Genomic DNA, 24,178 nt, shown 5'->3' on the forward strand with positions numbered 1-24,178 from the left:
TAAAGAATGTGTTTTAAGGCCTTTATATGCCTTAAACACAGTAACTATAATATAAACCCATGAAACTCAGATACTCTTTTTCACTTTCGTTGTGTTAAATATTCTTCTCTTTTCTAGACATACGGAAAATATAATACCTGCTGAAATTCCTTTAGTTCAAGAAGTTACCACTACTCTCTGGGAATGGGGAAGCATCTGGAAACAGCTCTACGTGGTATGACATTTTTGCATGCCATGTGTGGCCTGTTAATTAGTCCTATTTATGCATATTGAGGTCTTGTTCAAATTAGTGTTGTGTCTTAGGTGCAGGGCAGGATCTGGGAGGAGTTAAGAAATTACTTCTTCATCACTGCTTAGAGGATTACCATTTTCTTCAACGGCTTTAAAATAAAAGGCTGACTTACTGCTGAGGAGTGGTGTAACTTCATGCCTTTAGTTTCAAACTTGAGTATCCTGTACACGATAAATTTTTCATAATTGTTCTTTGTAGAGTTGACAAGTTTCAAGATAGGAGTATCAAACATAACTAAGATGCATTTGAAAAAGATTAAACATGTTCTTCGGATGATAGAACAAAAGTTGTTCAAGGGTTACTGGGAACCTGTAGCTATTAACAATTGGCAATTTCAAAAAGTCAGTCTTTTTACTTTCAACATCTTAATTTTATGTTTCTTAAAGGAAAACATGTTTTCTTCCATTTTGGAGAAAGCGATTTTTTCCTGTGAGCACTTTTACCAATACATAAAAGTGTAAAGAATTCGGAGGTATTAGTCAAAATGGCCACTGCATCAGCATCTGTGTTCCTTTTAAGTTAGCAACCAGTAGTCATGGTGGTCTTTTGCATATGCTTGTAATGCCCACAGTGTAGTATAGAACTGTAGAAGTGATTTATGATTTCTTTTAAATTATCTTTTTATTTTAATTGGACCTGAAATATTTTTGCAGGCCTTTATACCCTTTATACAGAGACCAAACCTTTCTTATGATATTGTACCTGTCCTTGGACTACAAGACTCTTGAGAGATAAAATTTGAATTTGAAGGACAGAAGGCTAATTTTTACATTAGCGTAATCAGATATTTTGCATGTTGTAACCCTACATTAATCCCTACTGATTCTAGTGACTTATTGATGAATTTTTAGCCATCAGACTTTGGTTAAAGTGTTGACTGGAAAAACATCACAAGATGGTGAATCCTCTAGTACCTGCGCAGTCTCTTCTAATGGATAACCTGTTTCAACAACTTGCATTGACTGCTCCAGGATCCCAGCCATTGGATTTTGCTTTTTTTTCTGTTTTCTGAAACATGTCACTTCTTAGTCTTCCTCTTGTTAAAGTCAACAGTCGAAACTTTTCTTGTTTCAGTAAATGACACTGGAACTGCTTTAGTGACTTCTATGCATTCTTTCACTTTTTTCTTTAATGTATTAATAATACAATCAAATGTTGTTGTTCCCAGCATGCTCTTATCAGTTTCTCATACAGAAGTAAATTGCTTCTACAGTGTTTTCTCTTGATGAGACTTAGTTAAGGAACTTTAAACCAGCACAATTAAAAAAAACCCCAAAATAATGTAATTCCCTATCCCCATACAAACTGCTTAAATTTCATGTCATTTCTTTACGGTCACATGGGAGATTCTGTCTTTAACAATTTGTAGGATGAGAGGAGGAAGAAAGCCAGGCTCAGCACTTTGCCTAATTCTTGCTCCTGCAATAATTTAGCATTAAATATGACACATCTTTTAATTGTCAAGACCAATGTTTCACTTCAACTTGAAGCTTGAAACCTATTGTTTTCTTCTATATCTTAGACAAATAAGAAAGAGCGGTTCCAGCAGGTGCAGTCTATGATGTATGACTTAATGGAGTGGCGGTCACAGCTTCTGTCCGGGACTTTGCCAAAAGATGAGCTCAAAGAACTCAAACAGAAAGTCACTTCCAAAATTGACTATGGTAACAAGTAAGTGGCCTACGTTGCTTCTGGAAAATATGACTGATTTTAAAGCACCCATCTAGAACAGAGCTGTTGATAAAGTTTTCTTGTTTGCAGTTTCGTAACTCATTAATATGAGATGTAGACATACTGAACCTGCCTTTTCAAACTTCTCCCTGTTATTCCTGTGATAATAGTAGATAGCATGTTGAGGCTTCTCATAGCAAATGACTTTTTCAAAATATTAATTTGTTAATTATAGATATATGAGCTTGTCAATTGTAAGGATTTGAGGTCAGATAACTGGCCTTTATATACATATAACATCAGTGTACTGTCCATCCTTCACAAACACAGCCTACCTCTAGTAGTGTTATGCTACCACTTCAAAAGTGGTGCTGAGAGACCTTAGGGTGGTGGATGAATAGCAAAAGTCTGAAGTGTACACAGCCTTTGCTAAAGGCACCACATCGCTACCCTCCCCCTCCCTTCCACCCCCCAATTTACTAGGGAATTTCCAGGCAGAACTCTGGTTCTGGCAATAGAAGTCAAACAACCAGCAATAGAATAGTTATTTGACAAAATGCCTTGTCTGCTTTGTGCTAATGAAAAGTCACTGCAACACAACTCATTTTTGGCGCAAATGTGGTTGTGTGGGGTTGAGTGGTGTCCCACCATCTGATAAAGGGGGAGAGAGAGCTTGGTAAACAAATCTTCATGGTATTGGTTTTATAGGCACTGGAATCTGCTTATAAACTGTATTTAGCTATTGCAAGTGACTGTGGTTATTGTGGCCTAAAGGCCTACATTCAGCTGAAAGTATTCAATTAGCTGTGGCTAGGCATAAACAATGACCAGGATATGTTACAAAACTCTTAACTTGTTCACTGTGACTTGGATGCACAGATTTCTCATAAACTGTATTCTTACACAACACATTATGGGAATACATGTGTCCTGCTACACGATGTGGAGCTGAATGGTCACTCCAAGACAGATTTTACTTGGAAATGCTCCAAGCAAAGAAGCCTAGCTCTGATTAAGTCAACACTAACATTTCTTTGCTTTCAGACTTTTGTTTTCACACTCTTCTTTCCAAATGATGAGACAGTAAGCTTCTTCCTTTAGAGAAGCAGGAGTGGAAGGGATTTTTAAAATGGTTTGGGATTGTATAGAGGAAAAGTGCAAGTTGGATAGTATATGTAAGTGCCTTTAAGCATGGGATTGAGTTGTGATGTGTGGAGGAAACTTGCCGAACTGTGGAGAAGGAATAAAGGGGAATGACAATGGAGGCTGAGTGGGTCATTGTGGGAGAGGAGATTGAACAACAAATCAGGAGAGGTTGTGGATAATCATGTCAGGTGATGAAGACAGCTTGCAGTCTGATACAAACTGCTTCAAACAACATTAACAGTGACATAAGGGCAGCCAGTACATTTTAGAAACTGTGAAAGGTACAGTCTAGTGTGAAGTAGACCAATTTTAGAGGGGGATAGGAGGAGTGAGATCCTAGATAGGCAAGAAAGGGTACTTCTTGGCTGAGGTGACACCATGACACTGTGGGCAAGAATATGTAGGATGTATGGAGGTAAGACTTAAGGTTTGAGTTTTGAGGAAAAAAAAAAAGGAAGTGTGGAAGGAAAAAAGGCACTATTTGTATGAGAGCAAAGGGGAACAGAACATAGTAGTTAGTTAACAGGACTGGGAGAGTAAGAGAGCAACATAAAAGCAGAAGGTAACAGGAAAAACCTATGCATCTTGATTACAAAGTTTATATGTTAAAAAGCAAAAGGGATGAAGACTGCTTGAAGTCACTGAACATGGTGACTCTATTTTGTGTGACAGGCATTTAAATGCTTTGGCGACATTACTATAAATTCTGAAACTGATAAATACTATACAGCAGCTTGAAAAGAAAATTAAGGGGTTTAGTTAAATTTTTCTTCAATCAAATACTGTTGCATATATTAAAACTTACTTTATTCTTTTAAAACTTGAAGCAGCAACTTGTGTGTTACATTTCTAAGCTTTATTTTTATACAAGGAAATAACCCTGCCATTACGCTCTTTGTATTTTCACAGGATACTTGAATTAGATCTGATAGTTAGAGATGAAGATGGAAATATCTTGGATCCAGATAAAACCAGTGTCATCAGCCTATTTCATGCACATGAAGAAGCGACTAATAAAATCACTGAGCGAATTAAGGAGGAAATGGTAGGAATGACTGGCCAACCTTAATGCTTCCTTTGTTAAAATCAAAATGAAAAACCAGTATAAGAGTTGAAGGATGTAACCTTCTACCACAAAAGTTGGTGGAAACTTTTGCCTCTGACTGAACTAAGTGTAGATTCATATTCCTGTGTTATAAATATGGTTAAGCCTCAAACTGAGTTAGTTGCATTTGTGCCCTGGATTCAGACTGTGGGCTAGGCTGAAAGCCTGTGTCTAAAGCTGGTTCTAAATCCGTTCTTGGATTCCTAAATAGAAATATGTCTCCTCATTCCATCTGTGGGCTACTCAATAGGGTGATTTGCATAGTTAATAGTTGCATACTTGGAGTTCAGACTGCAAGCTACGACTAACCAAAGCTCTTTTTTAGAAGGTCTTGTTACAACACTAGTTGTTTGCTATGTGTTGCTGCTTGTTAGTTAGTCTGATGGAGGTGAAGAATTTAAGCTCACTAAAGAGGAACTCGGGTTAACTCAGCATAATCTTGTGGACACCAGAAGTTAGCAGGCCTAAGCAAAGCTGATGAGTGCATAAATTTCATCTTTTAAAACGCAAAGCAGGTGACTACACTTCCTTAACCTTTTTCTATATTAAATCTGTTCAGGGAGTTGTAAGGTACTTGGGTTCTTTTCCTCATTCATGAGAAAATAAACAGTAATAAAGCAAGTAAAACACTTGACAGAAAAAGGTTGGGCTGTTATGACACTTCAATAATGCCCATGACAAATCAATGGAAAACACCTTAAGAGTTGTTCTCATCAGTGTCACTAAATAAATCTTGCTTCCCAGACATCAAAATGTAATTAACTGACAATATAAGGGAAATAAAACTTCGTAGTCTGCCATAGACTTTGTTGACTTGTTTTAAAAATAGAGCCAACCAATGCATAAAAAGAGCTTTAGGCCATCAAATGGTAAGTAGCTGTTTCTAGGTGGTTAAAACAAGAGGTAGGTAGAAATTAGGAGCCTATTTTTGAGTCGGTGAACCTGCTCAGATGTGTCCTGATCTCAGCATATATTATTTGTCTCCTTTTCAAAGAGGTGTATTTTGTTTTGCTAGTGTTCCTAGCTTTCAGACTTGTAGACTTACCTCTGTAGTGACAGCTTGATACTTTCTCTTCTCTTTAAAAGTGGTGATAATGTTTCAGTGTTTACATAATTGCCCAGTGGCTGAAGAACTGGCCTAAGATATGGAAGTCATAGAATCATAGAATATCTCAAGTTGGAAGGGACCCATAAGGATCATCAAGTCCAACTCCCTGCTCCCTTCCCCTAAATGGGTTTAAGTTCTTACAGCATAGCAAAAACATTGTCAAATCTTATAGGTGCAGTCTTTTACCAAAATTTTAGTAAAAGACTTCAGAATAGTTCCACTGAAAGCAGCCTGATTTTCTTGGGAGGTAAGTTTTTGAACACATTCATATACAGGAGGGAAACTTAACCTGGCTCTTTTCTCCTAAATGAAAGTAAATGTAAGATTTTCAAGAAAGGAAGGTTTCTGGAGGTGAAGGGAAGTGAAGAGAAACAGCTGAACTATTGTGTTCCTTGGAAATATTCATAAAAGTAATCCCTGTTCCATTTCTAAAAGGAGACGCCTACCTGGAAAGCATAATATGCTTAGAATCCCATAAAAAGGAAGTTCTTACTCATGCTAAGTAAGTCCCCTAAGTACTGCAAAAGATTGATTTAAGGCATCTCAGTCATCAGCTTTTTCATTATTTGCACACAGAGCTAGCTCCCTAGTCTGGGTACAGTGTTTTGAAGAACCCAGTCTGAGCTTTTTATCTCCTTGCATACACTGAAGGCTCTGGAGAGGAAGGTGAGATCTTCCATACCTATGTCATTTCTGCACCTTCTAACCTGCTAACTTGCTAGCTTCATAGTAGAAAAGGATGCTGATATACTGGTAAAGCGTTGCAGAGGGTCAGAAACTTATTTGTAGTCATGTCTGCATTAGTAAGCAATGTCTTTCAGAGGAATATACAGGGCAATGCTTATTTGCTGGAAACAAGTATTTTTATCCAAATTTTCTATGATTTTTCAAGATTAACTGTTACATATGATAAAAATTGAAACTGCTTGTAGTATCCCACCATTTTAATTCATGGATCTAGCTAATGATTTTCCTCCTCCTGAGTAGTCAAAGGATCAACCAGATTATGCATCGTATTCCCGAATGTCTTCATCCCCCACCCACAGCCTATATGTCTTTGTGCGGAATTTTGTTTGCCGAATTGGAGAAGATGCAGAACTCTTTATGTCACTATATGATCCACAGAAATTAACAATTATAAGGTAAGCTTTCTTTTTTTTTTTATTGCCAAGAAGTAGCAAAAGGAGCTAGCCAAAATGAAGTAAAATAGTTGCCAAGATGCTAGTAATGCAGAGAATACATAAATAAAAGGAAGAAAACAAAAAGGAAAGGGAAGTGTGGACAGATCTAGTCACTGGCAACTACTAAAGAATTCTAGGGTAAGGGATGCCAAATATTTTGATGGGTAATTCCTGGATTGAACATTTCAGAATTTTGGAGAAGCCTGAGACCACTTCAAAGTTAAGTGATTATTCTTGATGGTGAATGTTGTGGTGTCTGGAGTAAAGTGCTGAAACAGGGGAAAGGGGACAAAATGGGAGTAATTTATAAATTCAAAGATAGATTAGGATTCTGTTGAGTATTCCCATCAGACTGACGATGGTAATGTTTCCTACAAAAAAGGTGCCATTCTGGTTTATGTTCAAGTTATTTTTCAAAACTTACTGACGGTATTTTGTATAGCATTCTTCTTGTCTTTTCAGTCTGGTATTAGGTTTAAACAATCACCACAGACTATTGCCTGTTATGCAACCTTTGTTATGTACTGTGGTTTTTTAATGTACTGTGAAAGGGAAGAAGTTTTAAATCACATGACAATAAGATATTTATCTTCAAAACAGCGAGAACTACTTGGTGAGATGGGGGAGTAGAGGCTTTCCAAAGGAAATTGATATGCTCAACAATCTTAAAGTAGTGTTCACAGTAAGTGTTTTCCAGTTTACCTTATTATCTATTTGCGCATCGAATTCTTTTCTGTGTGATCACTATCAGAAGTCCTGAAGATTGAGCAAGATAAAGGAAGCAGAAGTAATCTTAGAAACAGAGCAAGATGACCAGTCATTGAGTGCTTTAAGGCAGTGACAATGCTTCCATGTCCCTTCTTCAAATCAATTTGCTGCCTCATAAATTTACTGATGACTTTTTTTTTGTTTGCTGTACCTCTTGATTGCTCCTATTTCCTCTATTTATCTTACCCTGTATTTTCTTCAAACTTTAAGCTGTCAGGTTTTTCATCCTTTCTGTGGGCTCAGTTTGGTTATTGGGTTTGGGTTTTTTTTTTTCCATTGATTACTGAGGCTCAATTTATTACTGGAGTACCTCTTTAAATTTCACAACTTGGTTCTTCCCCAAGCAATATTTCAATTCTTTTTTTGTTTGTATCTTAGGATCTTGGAAATAAAGACCTTAGCAGAGACAAAATTTATTTAGTTTGTCAAATAGTCCGAGTTGGAAGGATGGATCTCAAAGACAGTAACTCAAAGAAATATACACAAGGACTAAGGCGGCCTTTTGGAGTAGCAGGTAACTGGTGTCTCCTGTGCTACATCTGAAGCAGGACCCCAGTGATACTTGCCAACCCTGGACCATAGAATCTCTACCAAGACATGTCAGAATGCAAAATAGCTATATCGACTATCTTCCATATTTAATCTTTTAAGTCCATAAAAACTGCACCTACATTAATGTTTTAGTTCAGGTCAGAAATGTGCTTTTGAATTTAATTTCCTAATAATTCATACTTAGTGCTATGCAGTGAAAACCCAAGCATAGTACCAGGTATAATAATAAAATTCCTTGCAGATGAAAGAAGAACTAATGATTTACTGCCCAGAGCACCACCAATGCACTCATACCTGTATTGACAGGATTAGACCAAAACTAGTCTGAAGTAATTCTCCATTTATACAGCATCATGTTTGTAGCGTGGACTTTGCACTAAATGTTCTGCCCCACATACTTACCCTTATTGGGCTACGCTGCTTGCTAGTGAAAAATCTGTGTTTACCTTGAGGCACAAGAACATTAATGCACATTATTCATAGATAAGAGGAAGTATTTTGCAAAGCTATTATGTTTTGATTATTTTTCTTTTATTCTTCTAGTTATGGATATTACAGATATCATAAAAGGAAAAGCTGAAAGTGATGAAGAAAAGCAGCATTTCATTCCCTTTCACCCGTAAGATAGTCATAGATATCTTTTTTTTTAATACGCACAAAAATATTTCTATATCTCTTTGGCTGTAACAATCTGTGAAACGTTTCAAGAAAAAATAATTTTTCCTTGTAATAATTTTATGTTGCAATAGTACTAATTATTTAAACATCACTTTAGAAGGCATTTAAGACTTGACAGGGGTTACATAGCATGTTAAATGAATGTGTATTTCTATGAATGTGCTCCTTCAGACAGCTGGTACTGTGTCCTATTTAACAAAACCCAAGTTAAATAGTTATACATACTCAACAGCAAGCTTTGCAAGTATGGATAACTAGTAATTTATGTGCTTGATTCTGTTTTGAATTTGAGAAAAATCTGAGTAAAAATTGGGTTTCAGTTAAAAAGTAGTTGAATTGTCATACGTTAACTATCTTCAAAAGAAATGCCAGATCAGCTGCCTAAAAATGTGATACTCGCAGATTAAATGCATAGATGCCAGTATTCACTGGAAACATGTTTGGGCATTCTACATAGCACTGCTGCTATGTACTATGGAGAATAAATTTAATTCTGAAAGACCCAAATATGACACACTGGTTTATTATTTCACTTGTTTACAATTTGATCCAACATGTTTGTTATGTGAGAATTTGTTTCTAATTTCAAAAGCAGCTGAAAAAAAATCAAAGTTCATTCATTTGCCAGGCTGTTTATCAGGGAAAGTGGATTGGACTGGCATGTTGTTGAATGCATTCACATTGTGTGTTCCTACAAAATGATAGGCTTCCATATTGTCAGTCTGTCACAAAATGCCATTCCTAAAGTTGTTGATTTAATCTTTTTCACTTCAGTGTACAAATAAGCTTAATGTGAGTGGTCTGCAACTTGGAGTGAGAGATAATGAAATTTAAGAACATATCACAATAAGGTCAAGTACAGCAGAGAGGACTGAGGCTGTTTGTCATCTATGTTCTGAATGGTGTTTGATATATCTAGCACTTAATTCCTAGTAGGCATTGTTTTTTTTCCCCTGTAGGGTAGTGGCAGAGAATGACTTCTTACACAGTCTCCTAAGCAAAGTCACTGCATCAAAAGGAGATAGTGGTGGACAAGGTAAAGTAGATTTTATTTATTTTTTTTATTTTTAAGTAAAGTAACAAGGTCTTTTTGTGGAACTTCATTTTATATTGTTTACATTTTAGAGAAAGGTTTTTATGTTAAGGCTGTAACACCACCATGGTGGTGGGTCAACGTTGAAGCTGGAAGTGAAGAATCATGAGTTTGTTGCAGAATCTTGGAGGCTATTTAAATTAGTAGCTAGAGTTTTGGATTACAGAGCTTTTACTTTCAGCTAAAGGAAGTGGGGGAAGTGAATTTGTATCACTGTTTGGTGGGTAGAAGGGGCAATCATTTGAAGAGACTTTTTTTTTTTCCTTACAATAAATGTAATTTTTTTTTTTCCGCCCCCCCCTCTTAATAGGTCTTTGGGTAACTGTGAAAATGCTTGTTGGAGATGTGATTCAAACTAGGAAGGACTATCCACATCTTGTAGACAGAACCACAGTTGTTGCTAGAAAGCTAGGATTTCCTGAAATAATCATGCCAGGTAGGAGGTGCTTTGTTCTGTAATAGGGAATGAAAAAAAAAAATCCATTCCTAGGTTAATGAGCATCAACTGCAGCCTTATTTACTTATTTCTGTAATGAGTAACTCAGAGGCTCTTTAGAATTCACTCTTCATAGTAAGTTATGTTCCAATATTAGAAGCTTATATAAAATAGTGAAACCCTTGGAAAGTATTTTCTAGTACTTAAACAGAAACAATAAAATGAAGACAATTGAGGGATAATCCAAGCTCCTTGTACATAGCTTTCTTGTCTTCTAAGTAGATTATGGTGTATGCTTACTTGAATTTTAAATTAACCTTATTTTTACTGTAACTTACCACTGTTCTTTAATAATAATAAACATATGAGTTTACAATATCTTGATTTTTTGGGGGGGGGATTTACGGTAAGATATTTTCCAATTAAAGTAATTCACTGTCTGCAGTGCTCCTTTTTTAAAAACAAATGCCACACTCCCCCAAACCCTTCAATTCAAATCGCGATACTTCTTTTAAAAGAAGTCATTAATTTGTTCACAGGAGAAAATTAAAATATAAAGCTCCCTCTAGAAAGAGAGCTGTGTATTTGGGGAAAACTCAGTGATGGCCTCATCTGTCACCTAACCAGCAGGTGTCAGTGCAGGACGAGAATTGCTTCAAGTGACTTTGAGGACTCCCATTTGGTTGGTTTCACATCACACGGTAGTGTTTTCTTAGCTAAGAATAACAGATGAAAACTTAAATTCAGATGGAAAACAAGACATTTTTATCCCTTTCACTGCAGAAAAAGAGGTACTCTTGTGAAGTTCAGTTGGCTCTATGTTTTCACAGCATTTTTTTAACCTTTCCATTTCTCTTTTAGGAGACATAAGAAATGACATTTATATTACATTGCTGTATGGAGATTTTGATAAATACAATAAAACAACTCAGAGAAATGTGGAAGTGATAATGTGTGTCTGTGATGAAGAAGGAAAAGTGATGCCAGTAAGTTTTCTTTTTCCTGTATAATGGACATAGAAACATGAGTTACATCATAGAAGTAAGCCTTAAACTTCTTATAAATTTTTATAAAATACCATTGTGCAAAAACTTGCAGTTCCCTCACTTGTCATCTTGTGACAACTTGTGACTGATAAGTTTTATGATGTTTAAAGTGACATATCTGTTCAAGTCCTATAAATGTCTTGCATAAAACTGTAACGAGAAATAACACTGAATGACCTATTTTAGCTGTGCCAAGGAACAAATGCTCTTTCTGACAATTACTGTGTTCTTACTCTAGGGTTTTTCTTGTGGAAATTCCCAGAGGAATGCAATTTGTACATTAAAATGTTAGAAGTACCATTTCTGCTACATAACAGACCCTTGATTTGTGCCAGGACGACTGTGTCATTGTCCCTTGAATGAAGTACATGTCAAATAATTAAATTAGTGACAACAGAGGAGTGTGGACACTGTACATATGCAACATAAATATTTACAGTGCCTTTTTGCTTGTCTATTTCCATTTTGAGAAATTTTTGTCTTTTCCTTAGGGCTTTTTAACACCAGTTCAGTATTCAGGGGGATTTTTAGCCTTTTCTGAGCTTTGTACTGTTCACTAAATCAGTACTGTGATCATGAGGGTGAAATTATAATGATGCTTTTTGAGATAAAACAAAGATGGAGTAACTCATTGTGGTTCATAACTTGCTGAAGTACGTTTATGAACTATAATTAAATGCTTGACCTAAAATTTAACTTTAAAGCTTGAATGAAGAAAATCTTAAACCTATATAATGCTTACGATCCATACAACACTAACCCTGATTACAAAACACTACCTATACATGTGAAAACACCTAACCATGACTTGCATGTACAGAAGTTAACTCTGTTGTGAAATCAACCTCAGCAACCTCTATTCTGTCTATTCACAAATAACGTGCTTAAAATACACATACCAAAGTATTCCTTAAAGAAATTAACCTTTTGTAATGCATTAAACCTTGCATTCCAGTGTTATGTATGTTCAGTTCTGCAGATGCATCCTTTCTCCAAATAGTAGGAGAAAGTGGATTTGTCACTTTGTCTATGATCTGAAACGTGTCCAAATCATGCCTGCTTTCTGTGGGTAATATGCCTTAGACATGTTTAAGCAACAATTTTGAGGAGTTAATTGAAATACTGTTGAATGCAAGTAATAACAAAAGTAACTGGTTTTCCCTTTTAGCCTCCAAAAAATAAATAAATACCAATAAACTTTCAAATCCATTAATTTATATTAATTTCAATGTTTCTAATTATACATGAATCAAAACAGGTATATGTTCGCTAAACACAAGACTGGTTGGCTCTGTTTAAGTATCAAACTAGTTTCAGTTGAAGAGCTAACACTAGATTTACTGTTTCAATTAAAAGGCCTTTTATTCCAAGTGATTGTCACAGAATACATTCAAACAAGTTTGTGCATAAACTTTGAAAAATCTCCATTCAGGCAGATGAGACATACCTTCCCGCAGTTAAATCACTCTGACCAGACCTTACAAATCATCTTCAGGTATCAGCATCACACCCTTCTTGTCACAAGGCATCCTGGTGTTTGAAGCAGACTTCCAAGATTCACTGGATTTTCAGCAGGAAAATTGTGCCTTTGCAGTAGTTATCGTAGCCTATATAGTGTTAGTTTCATCTGTGCCTTCAGTAGAGAATTTATTATGTTTGCTTCTTTCATGCACTTCAGTTTCATGTCTGATGCCTAGTGTCAGTGATCTTGCTTCTTCTGTTACCAGCATTAGCAGTTACTCTGTATGTACAATCCTCAACCGCAATCAGCTAGGAAAGATGGATGTAGGCCAAGACTCTTCGCAGATTCACTAAACAAACTGAATTCCTAGGTTACAACGAATTTTGAACTTGATCAAAACTTTAAGTTGGATCTGTACTAGTTCTGATAGCCATTAAAGAATAGGAAATTATCAATGTTGAAAAAATGCAGGAGGGCATACTGTCAGTGCGTCTGCAATGTTTAGTTTGGAAGTCACCTCTGGTATGCAGCCAAACACTTCTGAGATTCTGCTGGAATAAGAATATTTGAAAGTAAACGGAGAAATAAACAGAATAAGGAAGCTAGATTATTTTTACTTTGTGTGTTTCTTCTACTGATTGAGAATGATGCCTTGGTTACCTAAGTTCATCAGTTTGAGAAAAGAAATGAAGTCTATTATATGTTCATCACTCAGCTGCTCTTCTTTACTGTGTAACCTCTGTAAAATGCAATTTGTGGGTAGGTCCAGTCTAATTATGGAAAATGTTTATTTTCATTATGGTCAGAGGCTTGGAAAACACAGTATCTTCGTATTAATGCTTCCTCTCTTGTTGGTGCTTTCATTGTTTTAATTTTGAATGCCACCATATCCAAATTCAAAACTGCTTGTTAAAGACAGGCCTTCATACTACAGGACGTATGTCGATCCTGAACCTGCCGCTTTCGCGGAGTGTCTCCAGTCTCCAAAGGCTCCGAGCTGGAGCTGCGCTGAGCCTTGGGGGCAGCCTGGCCCGAGCGGTGAGGCCTGTTAACCGGCGACCCGTTTGCCGCAGGGCTCCCACCCGCCATGGCGGTTTTATGAGGACGCAGAGGCGCGGACCAGCGCACTTACCCGGCCGGCGCTGCGAAGGCGGTGCGGCGCCCGGGGCGACCGTGGCTGCGCGGCTGAGGGCGGGAAGTGAAGCCCGGGGGGAGCCTGGGTCTGGCCTGGCCGAGGGCGCTGCGGCCGCCATGGCCTCGTACCTCAGGGAGCGCCGCCTCGCAGGGCTGAGGCGGGCGGGGGCTCGCGCCCGGCGGCCAACGGTCGTCGGGTCTCGCGCCGGTCTCGGCGGCGCGCTGAGGTAAAGCTGCTGCCCGCGGCGGGGGCGGGATTGGCGGGGGAGGCTCTCGTTCGGTGCCTTGCTTCTTGGTTTGGTTTTGTTCAAGTTATAAAAAATTTACAGAAACTAATGAGCCGCTAAGCACTGTTTCTTCCTTCTTGCTGAAGAACGCTGTTTGCTTGGGAGCGGGGGACAAACCCGTGAGTGAATACAGATCAGTTCTTTACTATCAAGTCAAACAGCCGCGTTGGATGGAAACGTTAAAGGTATGGCGTAGATACTTTTCACTTGCTTTTTTGTTTCTTGGTGTCTCACGCAAAAAAGTTGCACAGCATCAGCTTTTTCTAAAAAATAACTTGGTCCAGAATACAGCTAGAAGGATGGGGCCTTAGTCATACATCAGTTACTAGAGAGATAGGATTACTGAGGCTTAAAATTTGGCCTGGAAAATGATGTTAAGATTTTGTCTAGCAAAACAAATGAGGTCATCTTAGACAACCTTATGTCCTAACATGGCTCACCAGAAACAAAATACCACATTTGTTCTATCGTGGTGAAACAATGGAGATGAGGAGCTTCAATTGCATGTTTAAAAAAAAAAAAAAAAGCCCCCAAACCACAAAACAAAACCCACCCACCCTCACCCCAAATACTACAATTTTAGAGAGAAAAAACTGTCTTGAATTTTTTTAGACACGCACCAATAATTATCTAATCTAGCTTTAATGTCTTTGGTTGGAAAATGCCTAGAAGCTTCCAGAAGTAGTTCTTACAAAGCACATCTCGGGCTTGCTGGCAAGCATGATTTTTTTTTTTTTGAAGACAACTATTGAAGATGATGTTGTCATGTATGACAAGCCTGCAATTACTACACTAAGGTGTGTTGCTGAGGTGGGGCAGGAAAGGGAGGGAATGGAAGTGTGGTTTGAAATAGAAGCTTATTTGTTGTTTTGAAAACATTGACCCGTGCTGTGTTTTGCTTACTATACTAGTTTCTTTTTAAAATTACTCTGTAATTCAGACTTTTATACTGAATCATTAACAGTAGATCCTTTTGAAGAATGTAGTTAATGTGGAGGAGTGTCACACAGATTTGTAAAGGGAAGTTGTGAATGAACACGAAGGAATACAAGTCTTCAAGGTTTTAGAACTATAAACTTGATAATATAAAAAAATGTGCTTTTTCTTATGCAGTTGACCTTTTTTGTTGCATTATTTGTTACAAGTAGGTATGCTGCTTCAAGAATAAAGCACTCATGAGTTCCTGGGATTCTACTCAAGGCTTTGAAACTGAATTTAATCACAAAAATGTACTTAACTTATTTCACTAGAATTTTCATACCTTTTTCACCTGTTTGTTAAATTGGTTGCCAATTCATGTATATCAAATGTGGAAATTTCACAGTGTAGAGTTGTTGCATAATTCTATATGGTTAACAAGGTAAGTAATAGGACTGCAATATACTTATTTTCTAGCATACAAGCACCCGTGTGCTTTAACTCACTGGGTTCGGTGCTTTATTTCTTTGGTTGTGTTAGACTTTGAGCAAAGTCTAACAGATGATTGCTTATTGGCCACCCCTTCTGCTACTGTGATCAGGCTTAATAGTTTTAAATGGTATGTGAAAAGCATTAGGGAGCCAGCAGAAGTGGTGCTTATTTATTCTAAAATAGGAGCTTATTACATGTGAAACCACCTTCCGCCCCGTCCCCCATAACTATTGATTATTATCTGATTTTACAAAAGGTAGCAGTCCCTATTGAAGATATGCAAAGGATACACCTGCGCTTCATGTTCAGACACAGGTCATCTCAAGAGTGTAAGTAGGGAATTTTTACTTCAGTGAATTTTAATTCATTGATGGATAGCTGACTGAAAATATTTTGCTTTGCAGCTAAAGATAAAGGAGAAAAGAATTTTGCAATGGCCTACATAAGACTAATGAAGGAGGATGGAACAACTCTTCAAGACGGCATCCACGATTTATTAGTCCTAAAGGTACTGGATCAATTTTTTTCCTTTCTTTCCCCTACGAGACACTTTTTTTTTTTTTTTTACGCTGTTGTCTTTGACTGCATTGTTTATTTTCTCAGTACTACATTAATTTATTATTCTATCAAAGATAAATATTATATTTTTCTTTTGAACAAAAAAATGACGTAACTTGTTCCAGAACATGGTCAGTAAACGTTACTCTAAATTTTAATTAAAGAGAGACGTTATCTAAGCACAATGAGAGATGGTTACTATTCCTGCTACTTTTACTGAAGTTCGTGCTTTTGGCCTTCTGTAGTATAGAGGAAGTCATGCTAAAGCTCAGCACTTGGATGTGTACCATTTTTCTAGCTGAAGCAGGGGCAAGAGTGTTGTTTTGATTCATTTAGAATCTTTGCCACATGAATAATCTAGGGAATGTAATCATAGGGAATTGGTTGCTTGAAACTGCTCTGTGTAGTTACTCAGGTAAAAAAGTGAAAGTTTTAGGAATTTGATTTTGGATGAAGAGTAGTTTTGGCTAGCCCTGATTGGACACAAGTAGTGTTTTTGACACTGTGAACTGAAGCAGGGAACAGATGTTTCAAGATTTGTTTTTTGCTGGTTTGGTTTTTATGTGGTTGGGTTTTTTTGTCCCTTGGAGAATAGTGTCTAGCAGGAACTAAGAACCAGAAATCACTTCCAGTACAGAAGAAATTTTACTTCAGGTATTCTTAGTGCTCTTTTCAGTAAACTAGTTGGCTGTAACATTAATGGCAAGTGAGAGGCATACAACTAAATAAAGTTGTTTAGGTAGTCCAACAAAGATTAACGGCAGTGTATAGTTATTTATCTTCTCTTCATTGATACCAGCATTGATAAATACTTAGACCAGAAGGAAAATAATTATCACATTGTATGTCTGTGTGGTTAATGCTGGTTATGAAATTCCATCTAATTCATTGCTGCATCAACCCGGTAATTTTTCCATAAGTGACAGCATAGATGAGAAATGCTATGTTTGGAAGAAATAGATTTTTCTGACATATGTTTGCCTATTCCAGTATTAAAAACAGTAATTGTAAGCTGTAAGTGTTTTTGACAGTTGTACATCTGGCCTCTCAAAATAAGTAATCTGAAAACTGCAAAGTTTAAACAGTGTACTTTATTTTCCCTGCCTTCAGGCATTGAATCTTTTTGAGAGACTTTTGGATCAAAATTTCAAGTCTTTTCCCCATTGTCTATCTAACTTGTCTCAAAAAAAGGAAATTAAGGTTCATCTCTGGTTCCAGAAATTCTGAGAAGTAATTATTTGGGAAGCTTGATATAATCATAGAAGTTAGTAATGCTGTCTGTTTTGCTGCATAAGGATTTTGCCTTTTGTCTGTGTAGGTCGCCTTATAGTCGATTTTTAACCTTCTTGTCAGATAGGAAGTAAAGACTGCACACCTACAGTTACTGAATCGGATACAACCCCAAAAATTTAGAAAATCATTCTAGATTATGTTTTTTGTAACTCCTTGTTATGCACAATTGTAGACTAAGGGTCTGCAACTGAGTCAGTTCTGTCATGGTGTTGTAGCTTTAAGTGACAGAGCTCATAAACTCATTGGGGAAATTTTCTTGAGTGGCTTTGTTAAAGAAAAATTATATTCTATAAACAGTAAAGAGTATGATTTTATTGTCTTTGTCTAAAAACTGCCTTCCTGTCTGGAGTATGAATCAAAATTTGAGACAGAAAAAAAATCTGTGAGGGTTGTGGCATGCAACTTGATGAAGTACAGCAGGAAAAAATACCTGTTGGTTCCATGTTTTTGTACTGTTCATTCTACTGAAAGGCATAAATTCTCTGATATCTGTGTCACTTAGTTACTGCAGCATATTGTCTAATTTAAATTATGATCTTACCGTGTACTGACTTTTTATGTTAAAGGTCCAGGTATTAAGTTACAGTGGGCATACCAAAATAGTGCTGCTATTCTTTCCCTATTCAGTCCTATTTTTGATTCTTAAATTGCATGCAGACATCATAACCATGTTGTCTGTCCTGTGTACAGTCTTCAAGGTGATGCTCAATAGTCTATTGTGTTCCATAGCTATTGACATTTTAATGAGAAATTGGCTCTTGCTTTTACTCTACCAGTAATGTCACCCCTCATAGTTCCTTACTGCACCTTAAAACACATACCTTTATAATTTCAATGTAGCATTTTCTCTGCATGTTCATTGCAGACTTGTTTGCTGACTAACGGTTGACTCTTGGTTTACCTGTATGAGCCATGCTGGGAGTTGGGTATTCTTTATCCTTTAGTGCATGTGTTTAAATCCATAGAAACATAGCTTTTTGTTTACTTGTGTAGGAATTAAAAAATAAGTCTAATTTTAAATCCACTGGTGTGAAATATGTAATAAATGGGATGTTGTTTTTCAGGGGGACAGTAAAAAAATGGAGGATGCTGGTGCTTATTTGACATTACCTTGTACACGTCAACACATGGAAAATAAAGGAGCAACCATAGTCAGGAACTCAAGTATTGTAGGGGGGCTTTCAGTAAGCTCACGAGATGCATTTTATATTTCAACTCTTGTTTGCTCTACAAAGTTAACTCAGAATGGTATGTATCTTCTAAACAGGTAGAAGTTTTAGAAAGAAGACATTTGCACAAATAAGAAGTTTTTTAACGTCTGTCCATTTATTTTCTACTAGTGGGCTTACTAGGTCTCTTGAAGTGGCGTATGAAGCCAGAGCTGCTTCAGGAGAACCTGGAAAAACTGAAGATTGTGGATGGAGAGGAAGTTGTGAAGGTATATCTTTATATAGTTGTTATAGTAATAGTTATTCTTAATGTCCTTTCATACCATGGCAGAAAAAATGCTACGTAGTTTCAAAAAGAAAAAGAAACTGGAGGGTCAGTTGCAATAAACATAGGAACTTAAAGAAGCCTGTCAATTAAACTTTCTTTTATGAGTGTCATTCAGTGTAATGCCTTTGTTAGGGATAGTTTGCAAAAGACATGAGGAAAGCTCTTCATCAGAGGGAGCAAGGAAGCAAGCACCTGGACAGGATTCTTTACAGTGTTAGCCATCTTTTTATACTTGTTGCTCCCAAACATCTCTGGTATTGGCTCCTGTTAGGCTGTGGAGACTTGCAAGATTACTAGTCAAATCTGCCTGCTTTCACTGGTAATTAATTTATTAGGATAATTTTCTGCTTTCTGTTGTTTTATATTGCTGGAAAATTTGTGCATGAATAGAGAATTCAATATGAAGAATATTATTTGGAGCCATTGCTGCTTTGGTCAGGTGCTTACGTATGTGTCACAGGTAAACTTTAATTTTGAGCATGGACAGAAAATTTTATTTAAAAACTTGATAGGATATGAAGGCAGTAATGGTAAAATGTTTTCTACAACCTCTGTTCAGCTGTTTGCTTTTGTCTTTCTGAAACATCACAAGCAATTCCTGCTGCTTTCTTTACAGTTCTTAATATTACTTTACGTTTTGATATTAAAAAAAAAAGTGTATTATGTACCCAATGAAGTCCTTTGTTAATTTAATAAGTATAATATGAGTAAAAACTTGTTAATATTTTGGAAAGTGGCAGACTTATATTTGTGTTACTCTTTAAATATAAGCATTAGATGCCCTTCTGGAGAGGAAGAGGGATAACTTTTAAAAAAAAAAAAAAAAAAAAAAAAGGATCTCTTTAACCAATCAAAGATTTGGGTCCCAAGTCACAACAGTAATTTCCTTTGATTTAAAGTGGGCTTTGAATCAGACCACAGAAGTATGAAGTGTGTTTTTAATCATTGTGTATATGTGAAAATAGCAACTACTAATCTGTATCACTAAGGAACTAGGAACGCAGTTTTAGATAGTTATGTCATTTATGTAATATTTTTAGCTGTTCCATAAGCTAAACATGTATTATTAATTGCTCATATGTCTGAGGATGTCGGTTCTTAAAGAAACTAGCGCCTAAATCCTTGGAAATGTTTTCTGACTTTAAGTGATGTTTCAGTGAATGCTTTTAAAATTCTAACTTGAGAGAAACCAAGTCTACTATCTGAAAACTGACTTGTGACATTTTCAAGTTGAATTGGTTGCCAATTTGTCATTTCATGATGTTCTATAGTTTCTCCAAGATACGCTGGATGCCCTGTTTAACATCATGATGGAACATTCCAACAGTAATGAGTATGACATCCTTGTCTTTGATGCACTGGTAAGAATCAGCACCAAAGGATTTTGTTTGTGAAAGTAAAGAACCCTATAATTTTGAATGAGCTATGAAGTTGTTTATTTCAGGGAATTAGCCTAAAAATCTCTACAGAACAGATGGAATATTACTGCTTTACTGAAAACCAAATTTCTTTAAAATTCTTAAATAGTGGATTATCAAGAATATTTCAGAAGACGAGTATTTAGATTTAAAATGTGACTTTATGAAAAATGCTCATTATGTCCCTGTCTGTTTAGATATATATCATAGGACTCATTGCAGACCGTAAGTTTCAACATTTTAACGCTGTTTTGGAAGCGTATATCCAACAGCATTTTAGTGCAACATTGGCGTACAAGTAAGTTTGTTCTCTCTTCTTCTTTCTCTTTTTCCTAAACCTCCACCGTCACGTTAAAGAAAGTAAATCCTGTTTGTGACTTTTCTGATTTAATTAATGATGACTGTTGTTTTGATGCTGCTCTTTGCTTATCTGGAAACAAACGTGCCTGTGGGAGAGACTTATGGTTATAAGTAGAGTTAATCAACAAATAGTAATTTGGGGTTAAATGATGCTTTGGCATTAATTTTCTCTTGTCTGGATTTTGCTGTGTCTGAGCACTTCACCTGTATCCTGTCAAATTTGTCAAAAGATACTTTGCTGTAAAGCCTCTCCCTTTACATTCCTTAACCTGAAATGCCTTCATTGAGGACTGGAGGATGGCCTTAACCCATTTATATAGGTTCCCGTGTATTCTTTTAAGCAAACAGACTCATGGGGAAAAAAAAGTTTTGGGAACTGTCAAGTCTTCATATGCAGTTCATAGTCTGATGTTGCATCAGGATGGTTTCAGCACAGTGAACTGGAATTTTGGTATTTGTTACGTGGTCTGCTGTGAACTGGTGTCTTGGTATTTGTTACATGGTCATGCCAGTGGGCAGGTGGACAGGCTTTTGGTGTGGGTTTTTTTTTTGGGGGGGGGGGTTGGTTTTTTTTTTTTTGAGCTTCCAGATAATGCCCAGGTGGGAAGACATGGATTCATAGGAAAGAATAAAAACTGTGGATACATGTTATGCAGTAAATTTAATACTGGATCCCTACTTTATTTAAAAAAGGTTTTTGCAAATGATGGTAGGATAAAATTGCTTTGAATTAGGAAGAAAGATAACATCTTCACTTAGTGCTGATCTTGGGATAGTGCTATAACAGGATAGATGTGGTGGGGTTTTTTTGGTGGTTTGTTTTTTTTTTTTTATTTACCTGAAGTCTTGTTCTGGCAGCTTAATGGGATGGCAGATTGAAGCAGAACTTTAATTTGGGATATGAATAATAGATGAAAGACCTTAGCTGAACTTTTGGAATAGCTGAGGATATCTTGTAGTGTCCTGTGCTGAATTTGCATCAGTTCTAATTCAACAGGAAATGTCATGCAGTTCATGCATTAGAACATGAGTTTGCTAGAATTGAAAGGCAGGCGTGCACAATCAATCCTTTCTCACATTCTAGGGAAGTTGAAGTTAGCATTACTGAGCTCAGAAAGCTCAAGCACAAGCTACATGCTCTTCTTTAATCCTACTTCACTCTGTATGTAATAAGCACATGTAATTTAATGCTTTATATTATTGTGAAAGAAGAGATGGTTGGGTACAGAACCTCTGAGAACAGCCTTACTGGCTTAAAATATTTTTAAGACTTACCTTTCTGGGAGTTTCTGATGATTTAATCAAAGTGGCAGAGGCAAAATAATGTTCATGATTGTTCCCCAAATCATGAGTTTTCTTGGCATTGTTGGTTCCATGCACATCATGGAAGATGTACTCTGTTTCAAGAATCATTTATGAAATAAACAAGTAGCTGTATGTGGCCTAACTCATAGTTAGGAAGGAGATACTGTGTCCCAGACATATTATGACCATATTATGATATGGTATTTTGGCCAAACTGTTGGGTATTTATTCGGTTACTATTTAGTCATCCATTTGTACCTAGCTTTTATAGAGTTCTGAGAGGACTTAACATTGACAGTTGAGGGACTTTCAATGGGCTGCCCCTGCATACAAGTTGGATAAATTTTGTTCCAACTCAGTACAAAGCTGTGAATTCAGAGAAGCTATAGAAAGGAGTAAATGGAAACACACAGTGGATGTGCCCAGAAGGCTGAGAGGCTGAAAGCATGATATTTTGGTCCTGAAATGTGAGTTAGGCTAGGGCAGTGGGGTTGAGAATGTGTCTATTAGTTACACAGATAGAGAGATATACACACACACATATATACATACGTACATATTTTCTGTGCAGTAGCAAGCAGTTCTTGAAGCTATTATTTGCATGCAAGTATGTTCCAAATAGCATAGTGATCACTTACTAATGTTTCATCAGTCCAGTTCATGAACTTTTAAGTTTCATCAACATGCAAGTGCTAGTTTGGTTTTTGTTGTTTTGTTTTGGTTGGTTGGTTTTGTTTGTTCAGGGTAGGGGATAGTAGGTTTCCATTTTTGTAGTGATGTAAGAAAAAAAAAAAAACCAAACCACCCTTATTTTAGTTCTTCTTATGGCTACATTAAGATCAAGATTACATTATTAGTTTAATTGTTTAAGATGAAACTATAACTACAAATTAAGGGACTGATTTTTAGATGAGCTTTTTGAACTTTTTTAGCAGGTTGTGTGTTTAGCAAAAAATTACCTTTGGATACAAAGAAAGGAAGTGGTTAAATAAAATAAATACTTTAAGCAGATACTGCTGTGTACCAGAATATTGTACTATTTACATGCAGTTAATTTAGAGCACGTAGTGGTGTTTAATCACTGCTTAATGTAGGCAGGCAGAAGTAACATTTTATGTTAACTTGTGCATGTATGTTATAAACTTCTGTAAAAGTGCTTCCAGGACTGTGTAAAATTACACTGCTGTTTTGAGATTTCAGATTGCTTTCTTGCTTGTGCAGTTAAGAACTTGCTCCTCACTTGTTTATACTGATAGAATTTGTGCAATATAAATGCAAAAATACATGCAGTACATTTTGTTGTGTGTGCTTGACTAAGCATAAACATTTATTTAGAGTAGCCAAACAAGTTAGAGAAATTAATTCTTTAAAAAAAGATTATTTTAAAAATGTTTTTTAACTTCAGGAAATTAATGACTGTTCTGAAGACTTACTTGGATACCTCCAGCCGAGGAGAGCAATGCGAACCTATCCTAAGAACTCTGAAAGCACTGGAATATGTTTTCAAGTTCATTGTTAGATCAAGGACATTATTTTCACAGTAAGTACCCAGACTATTGGCATTTAACTAGCAATCCAATATTAGAAATAGAAGTAGACCTGAGAAATAGAAAAAAATTATTCCAGAACAGAACTGTATTTTTTGTTTTTAGGAATAAAACATAAAAGCTGGCAACTGGCCTAAAATACAGACATTGCTGAGATATTTTTTGGAGAGGGAATCTTCAAAAATCTGCTTTCTGATTCACAGTGTAAGTTCCAGAGACGTACTTAGTAATAGTAGCTGATTTCAAAGGGTGATTATTCTTTGCGTCAGGTGGCTTGGCCCAAGACCAATGGATGGCCAAACGTTGTGACAGATGGCTTGAATCTGGATGCTTGTCCTTGAGATCATGGTGTTCAGCAGCTCAGACTGTGCATAGAACAATGTCATTTTCAGTAATCATTGTCCAACTGAATTTAGAGTTTCAGATCTCCAGTTAAGGAATTTAGAGGGAAGACTCAATTGTCTAGATATGTATAGCTCAGCCAAACAGACGAGTCGTAATATTTACAAGTGGTGTTCAGGTTTAGGGAAAAGGGAGATAGGGAGAATGAAGGAGATGAAAGCTGGAAGGAGAAAAACTATGCTATGGTAACTGTGTCCCCCACTTCCTCCCTAGCCCTTAAGGAATCTAACCATATCCCACAGACCCCATCCATGTCCTCTGTTTAATCTCTTCTTTTCTGGTTCATCTTTTTCCATTTATCCTTAGCTGGTTTCTCCCTAATACTTGTCTGTTGTCTCTCTGCTACATGGCTGAAGGAATGCAGTGGCAAACTTGGGACTGTAGGCAGACTGAGTGGTTGGATGTTATGTTTGTGGTTGGCAGTCAACA

General features: G+C 36.7%; 1 protein-coding gene across 1 annotated transcript in view; it reads left to right on the forward strand.

Annotated features, from left to right (window-relative positions):
* DOCK2 (dedicator of cytokinesis 2) overlaps positions 1-24,178 on the forward strand; it is a 214,181-nt gene that overhangs the window by 16,923 nt on the left and 173,080 nt on the right. The window contains exons 5-22 of the mRNA XM_052772076.1: positions 118-214; positions 1,815-1,963; positions 4,019-4,154; positions 6,310-6,464; positions 7,104-7,185; positions 7,650-7,785; positions 8,367-8,442; positions 9,461-9,537; positions 9,905-10,030; positions 10,892-11,016; positions 14,046-14,144; positions 15,626-15,698; positions 15,774-15,877; positions 18,285-18,468; positions 18,561-18,658; positions 19,989-20,078; positions 20,333-20,433; positions 23,206-23,340. Of these exons, the coding sequence (XP_052628036.1) occupies positions 118-214; positions 1,815-1,963; positions 4,019-4,154; positions 6,310-6,464; positions 7,104-7,185; positions 7,650-7,785; positions 8,367-8,442; positions 9,461-9,537; positions 9,905-10,030; positions 10,892-11,016; positions 14,046-14,144; positions 15,626-15,698; positions 15,774-15,877; positions 18,285-18,468; positions 18,561-18,658; positions 19,989-20,078; positions 20,333-20,433; positions 23,206-23,340 (2,043 nt within the window). The remainder of the gene's footprint in view (positions 1-117; positions 215-1,814; positions 1,964-4,018; positions 4,155-6,309; positions 6,465-7,103; positions 7,186-7,649; positions 7,786-8,366; positions 8,443-9,460; positions 9,538-9,904; positions 10,031-10,891; positions 11,017-14,045; positions 14,145-15,625; positions 15,699-15,773; positions 15,878-18,284; positions 18,469-18,560; positions 18,659-19,988; positions 20,079-20,332; positions 20,434-23,205; positions 23,341-24,178) is intronic.

Source organism: Harpia harpyja, chromosome 20 (genome assembly GCF_026419915.1).
Source record: "Harpia harpyja isolate bHarHar1 chromosome 20, bHarHar1 primary haplotype, whole genome shotgun sequence".
Lineage (NCBI taxonomy): Eukaryota > Metazoa > Chordata > Aves > Accipitriformes > Accipitridae > Harpia > Harpia harpyja.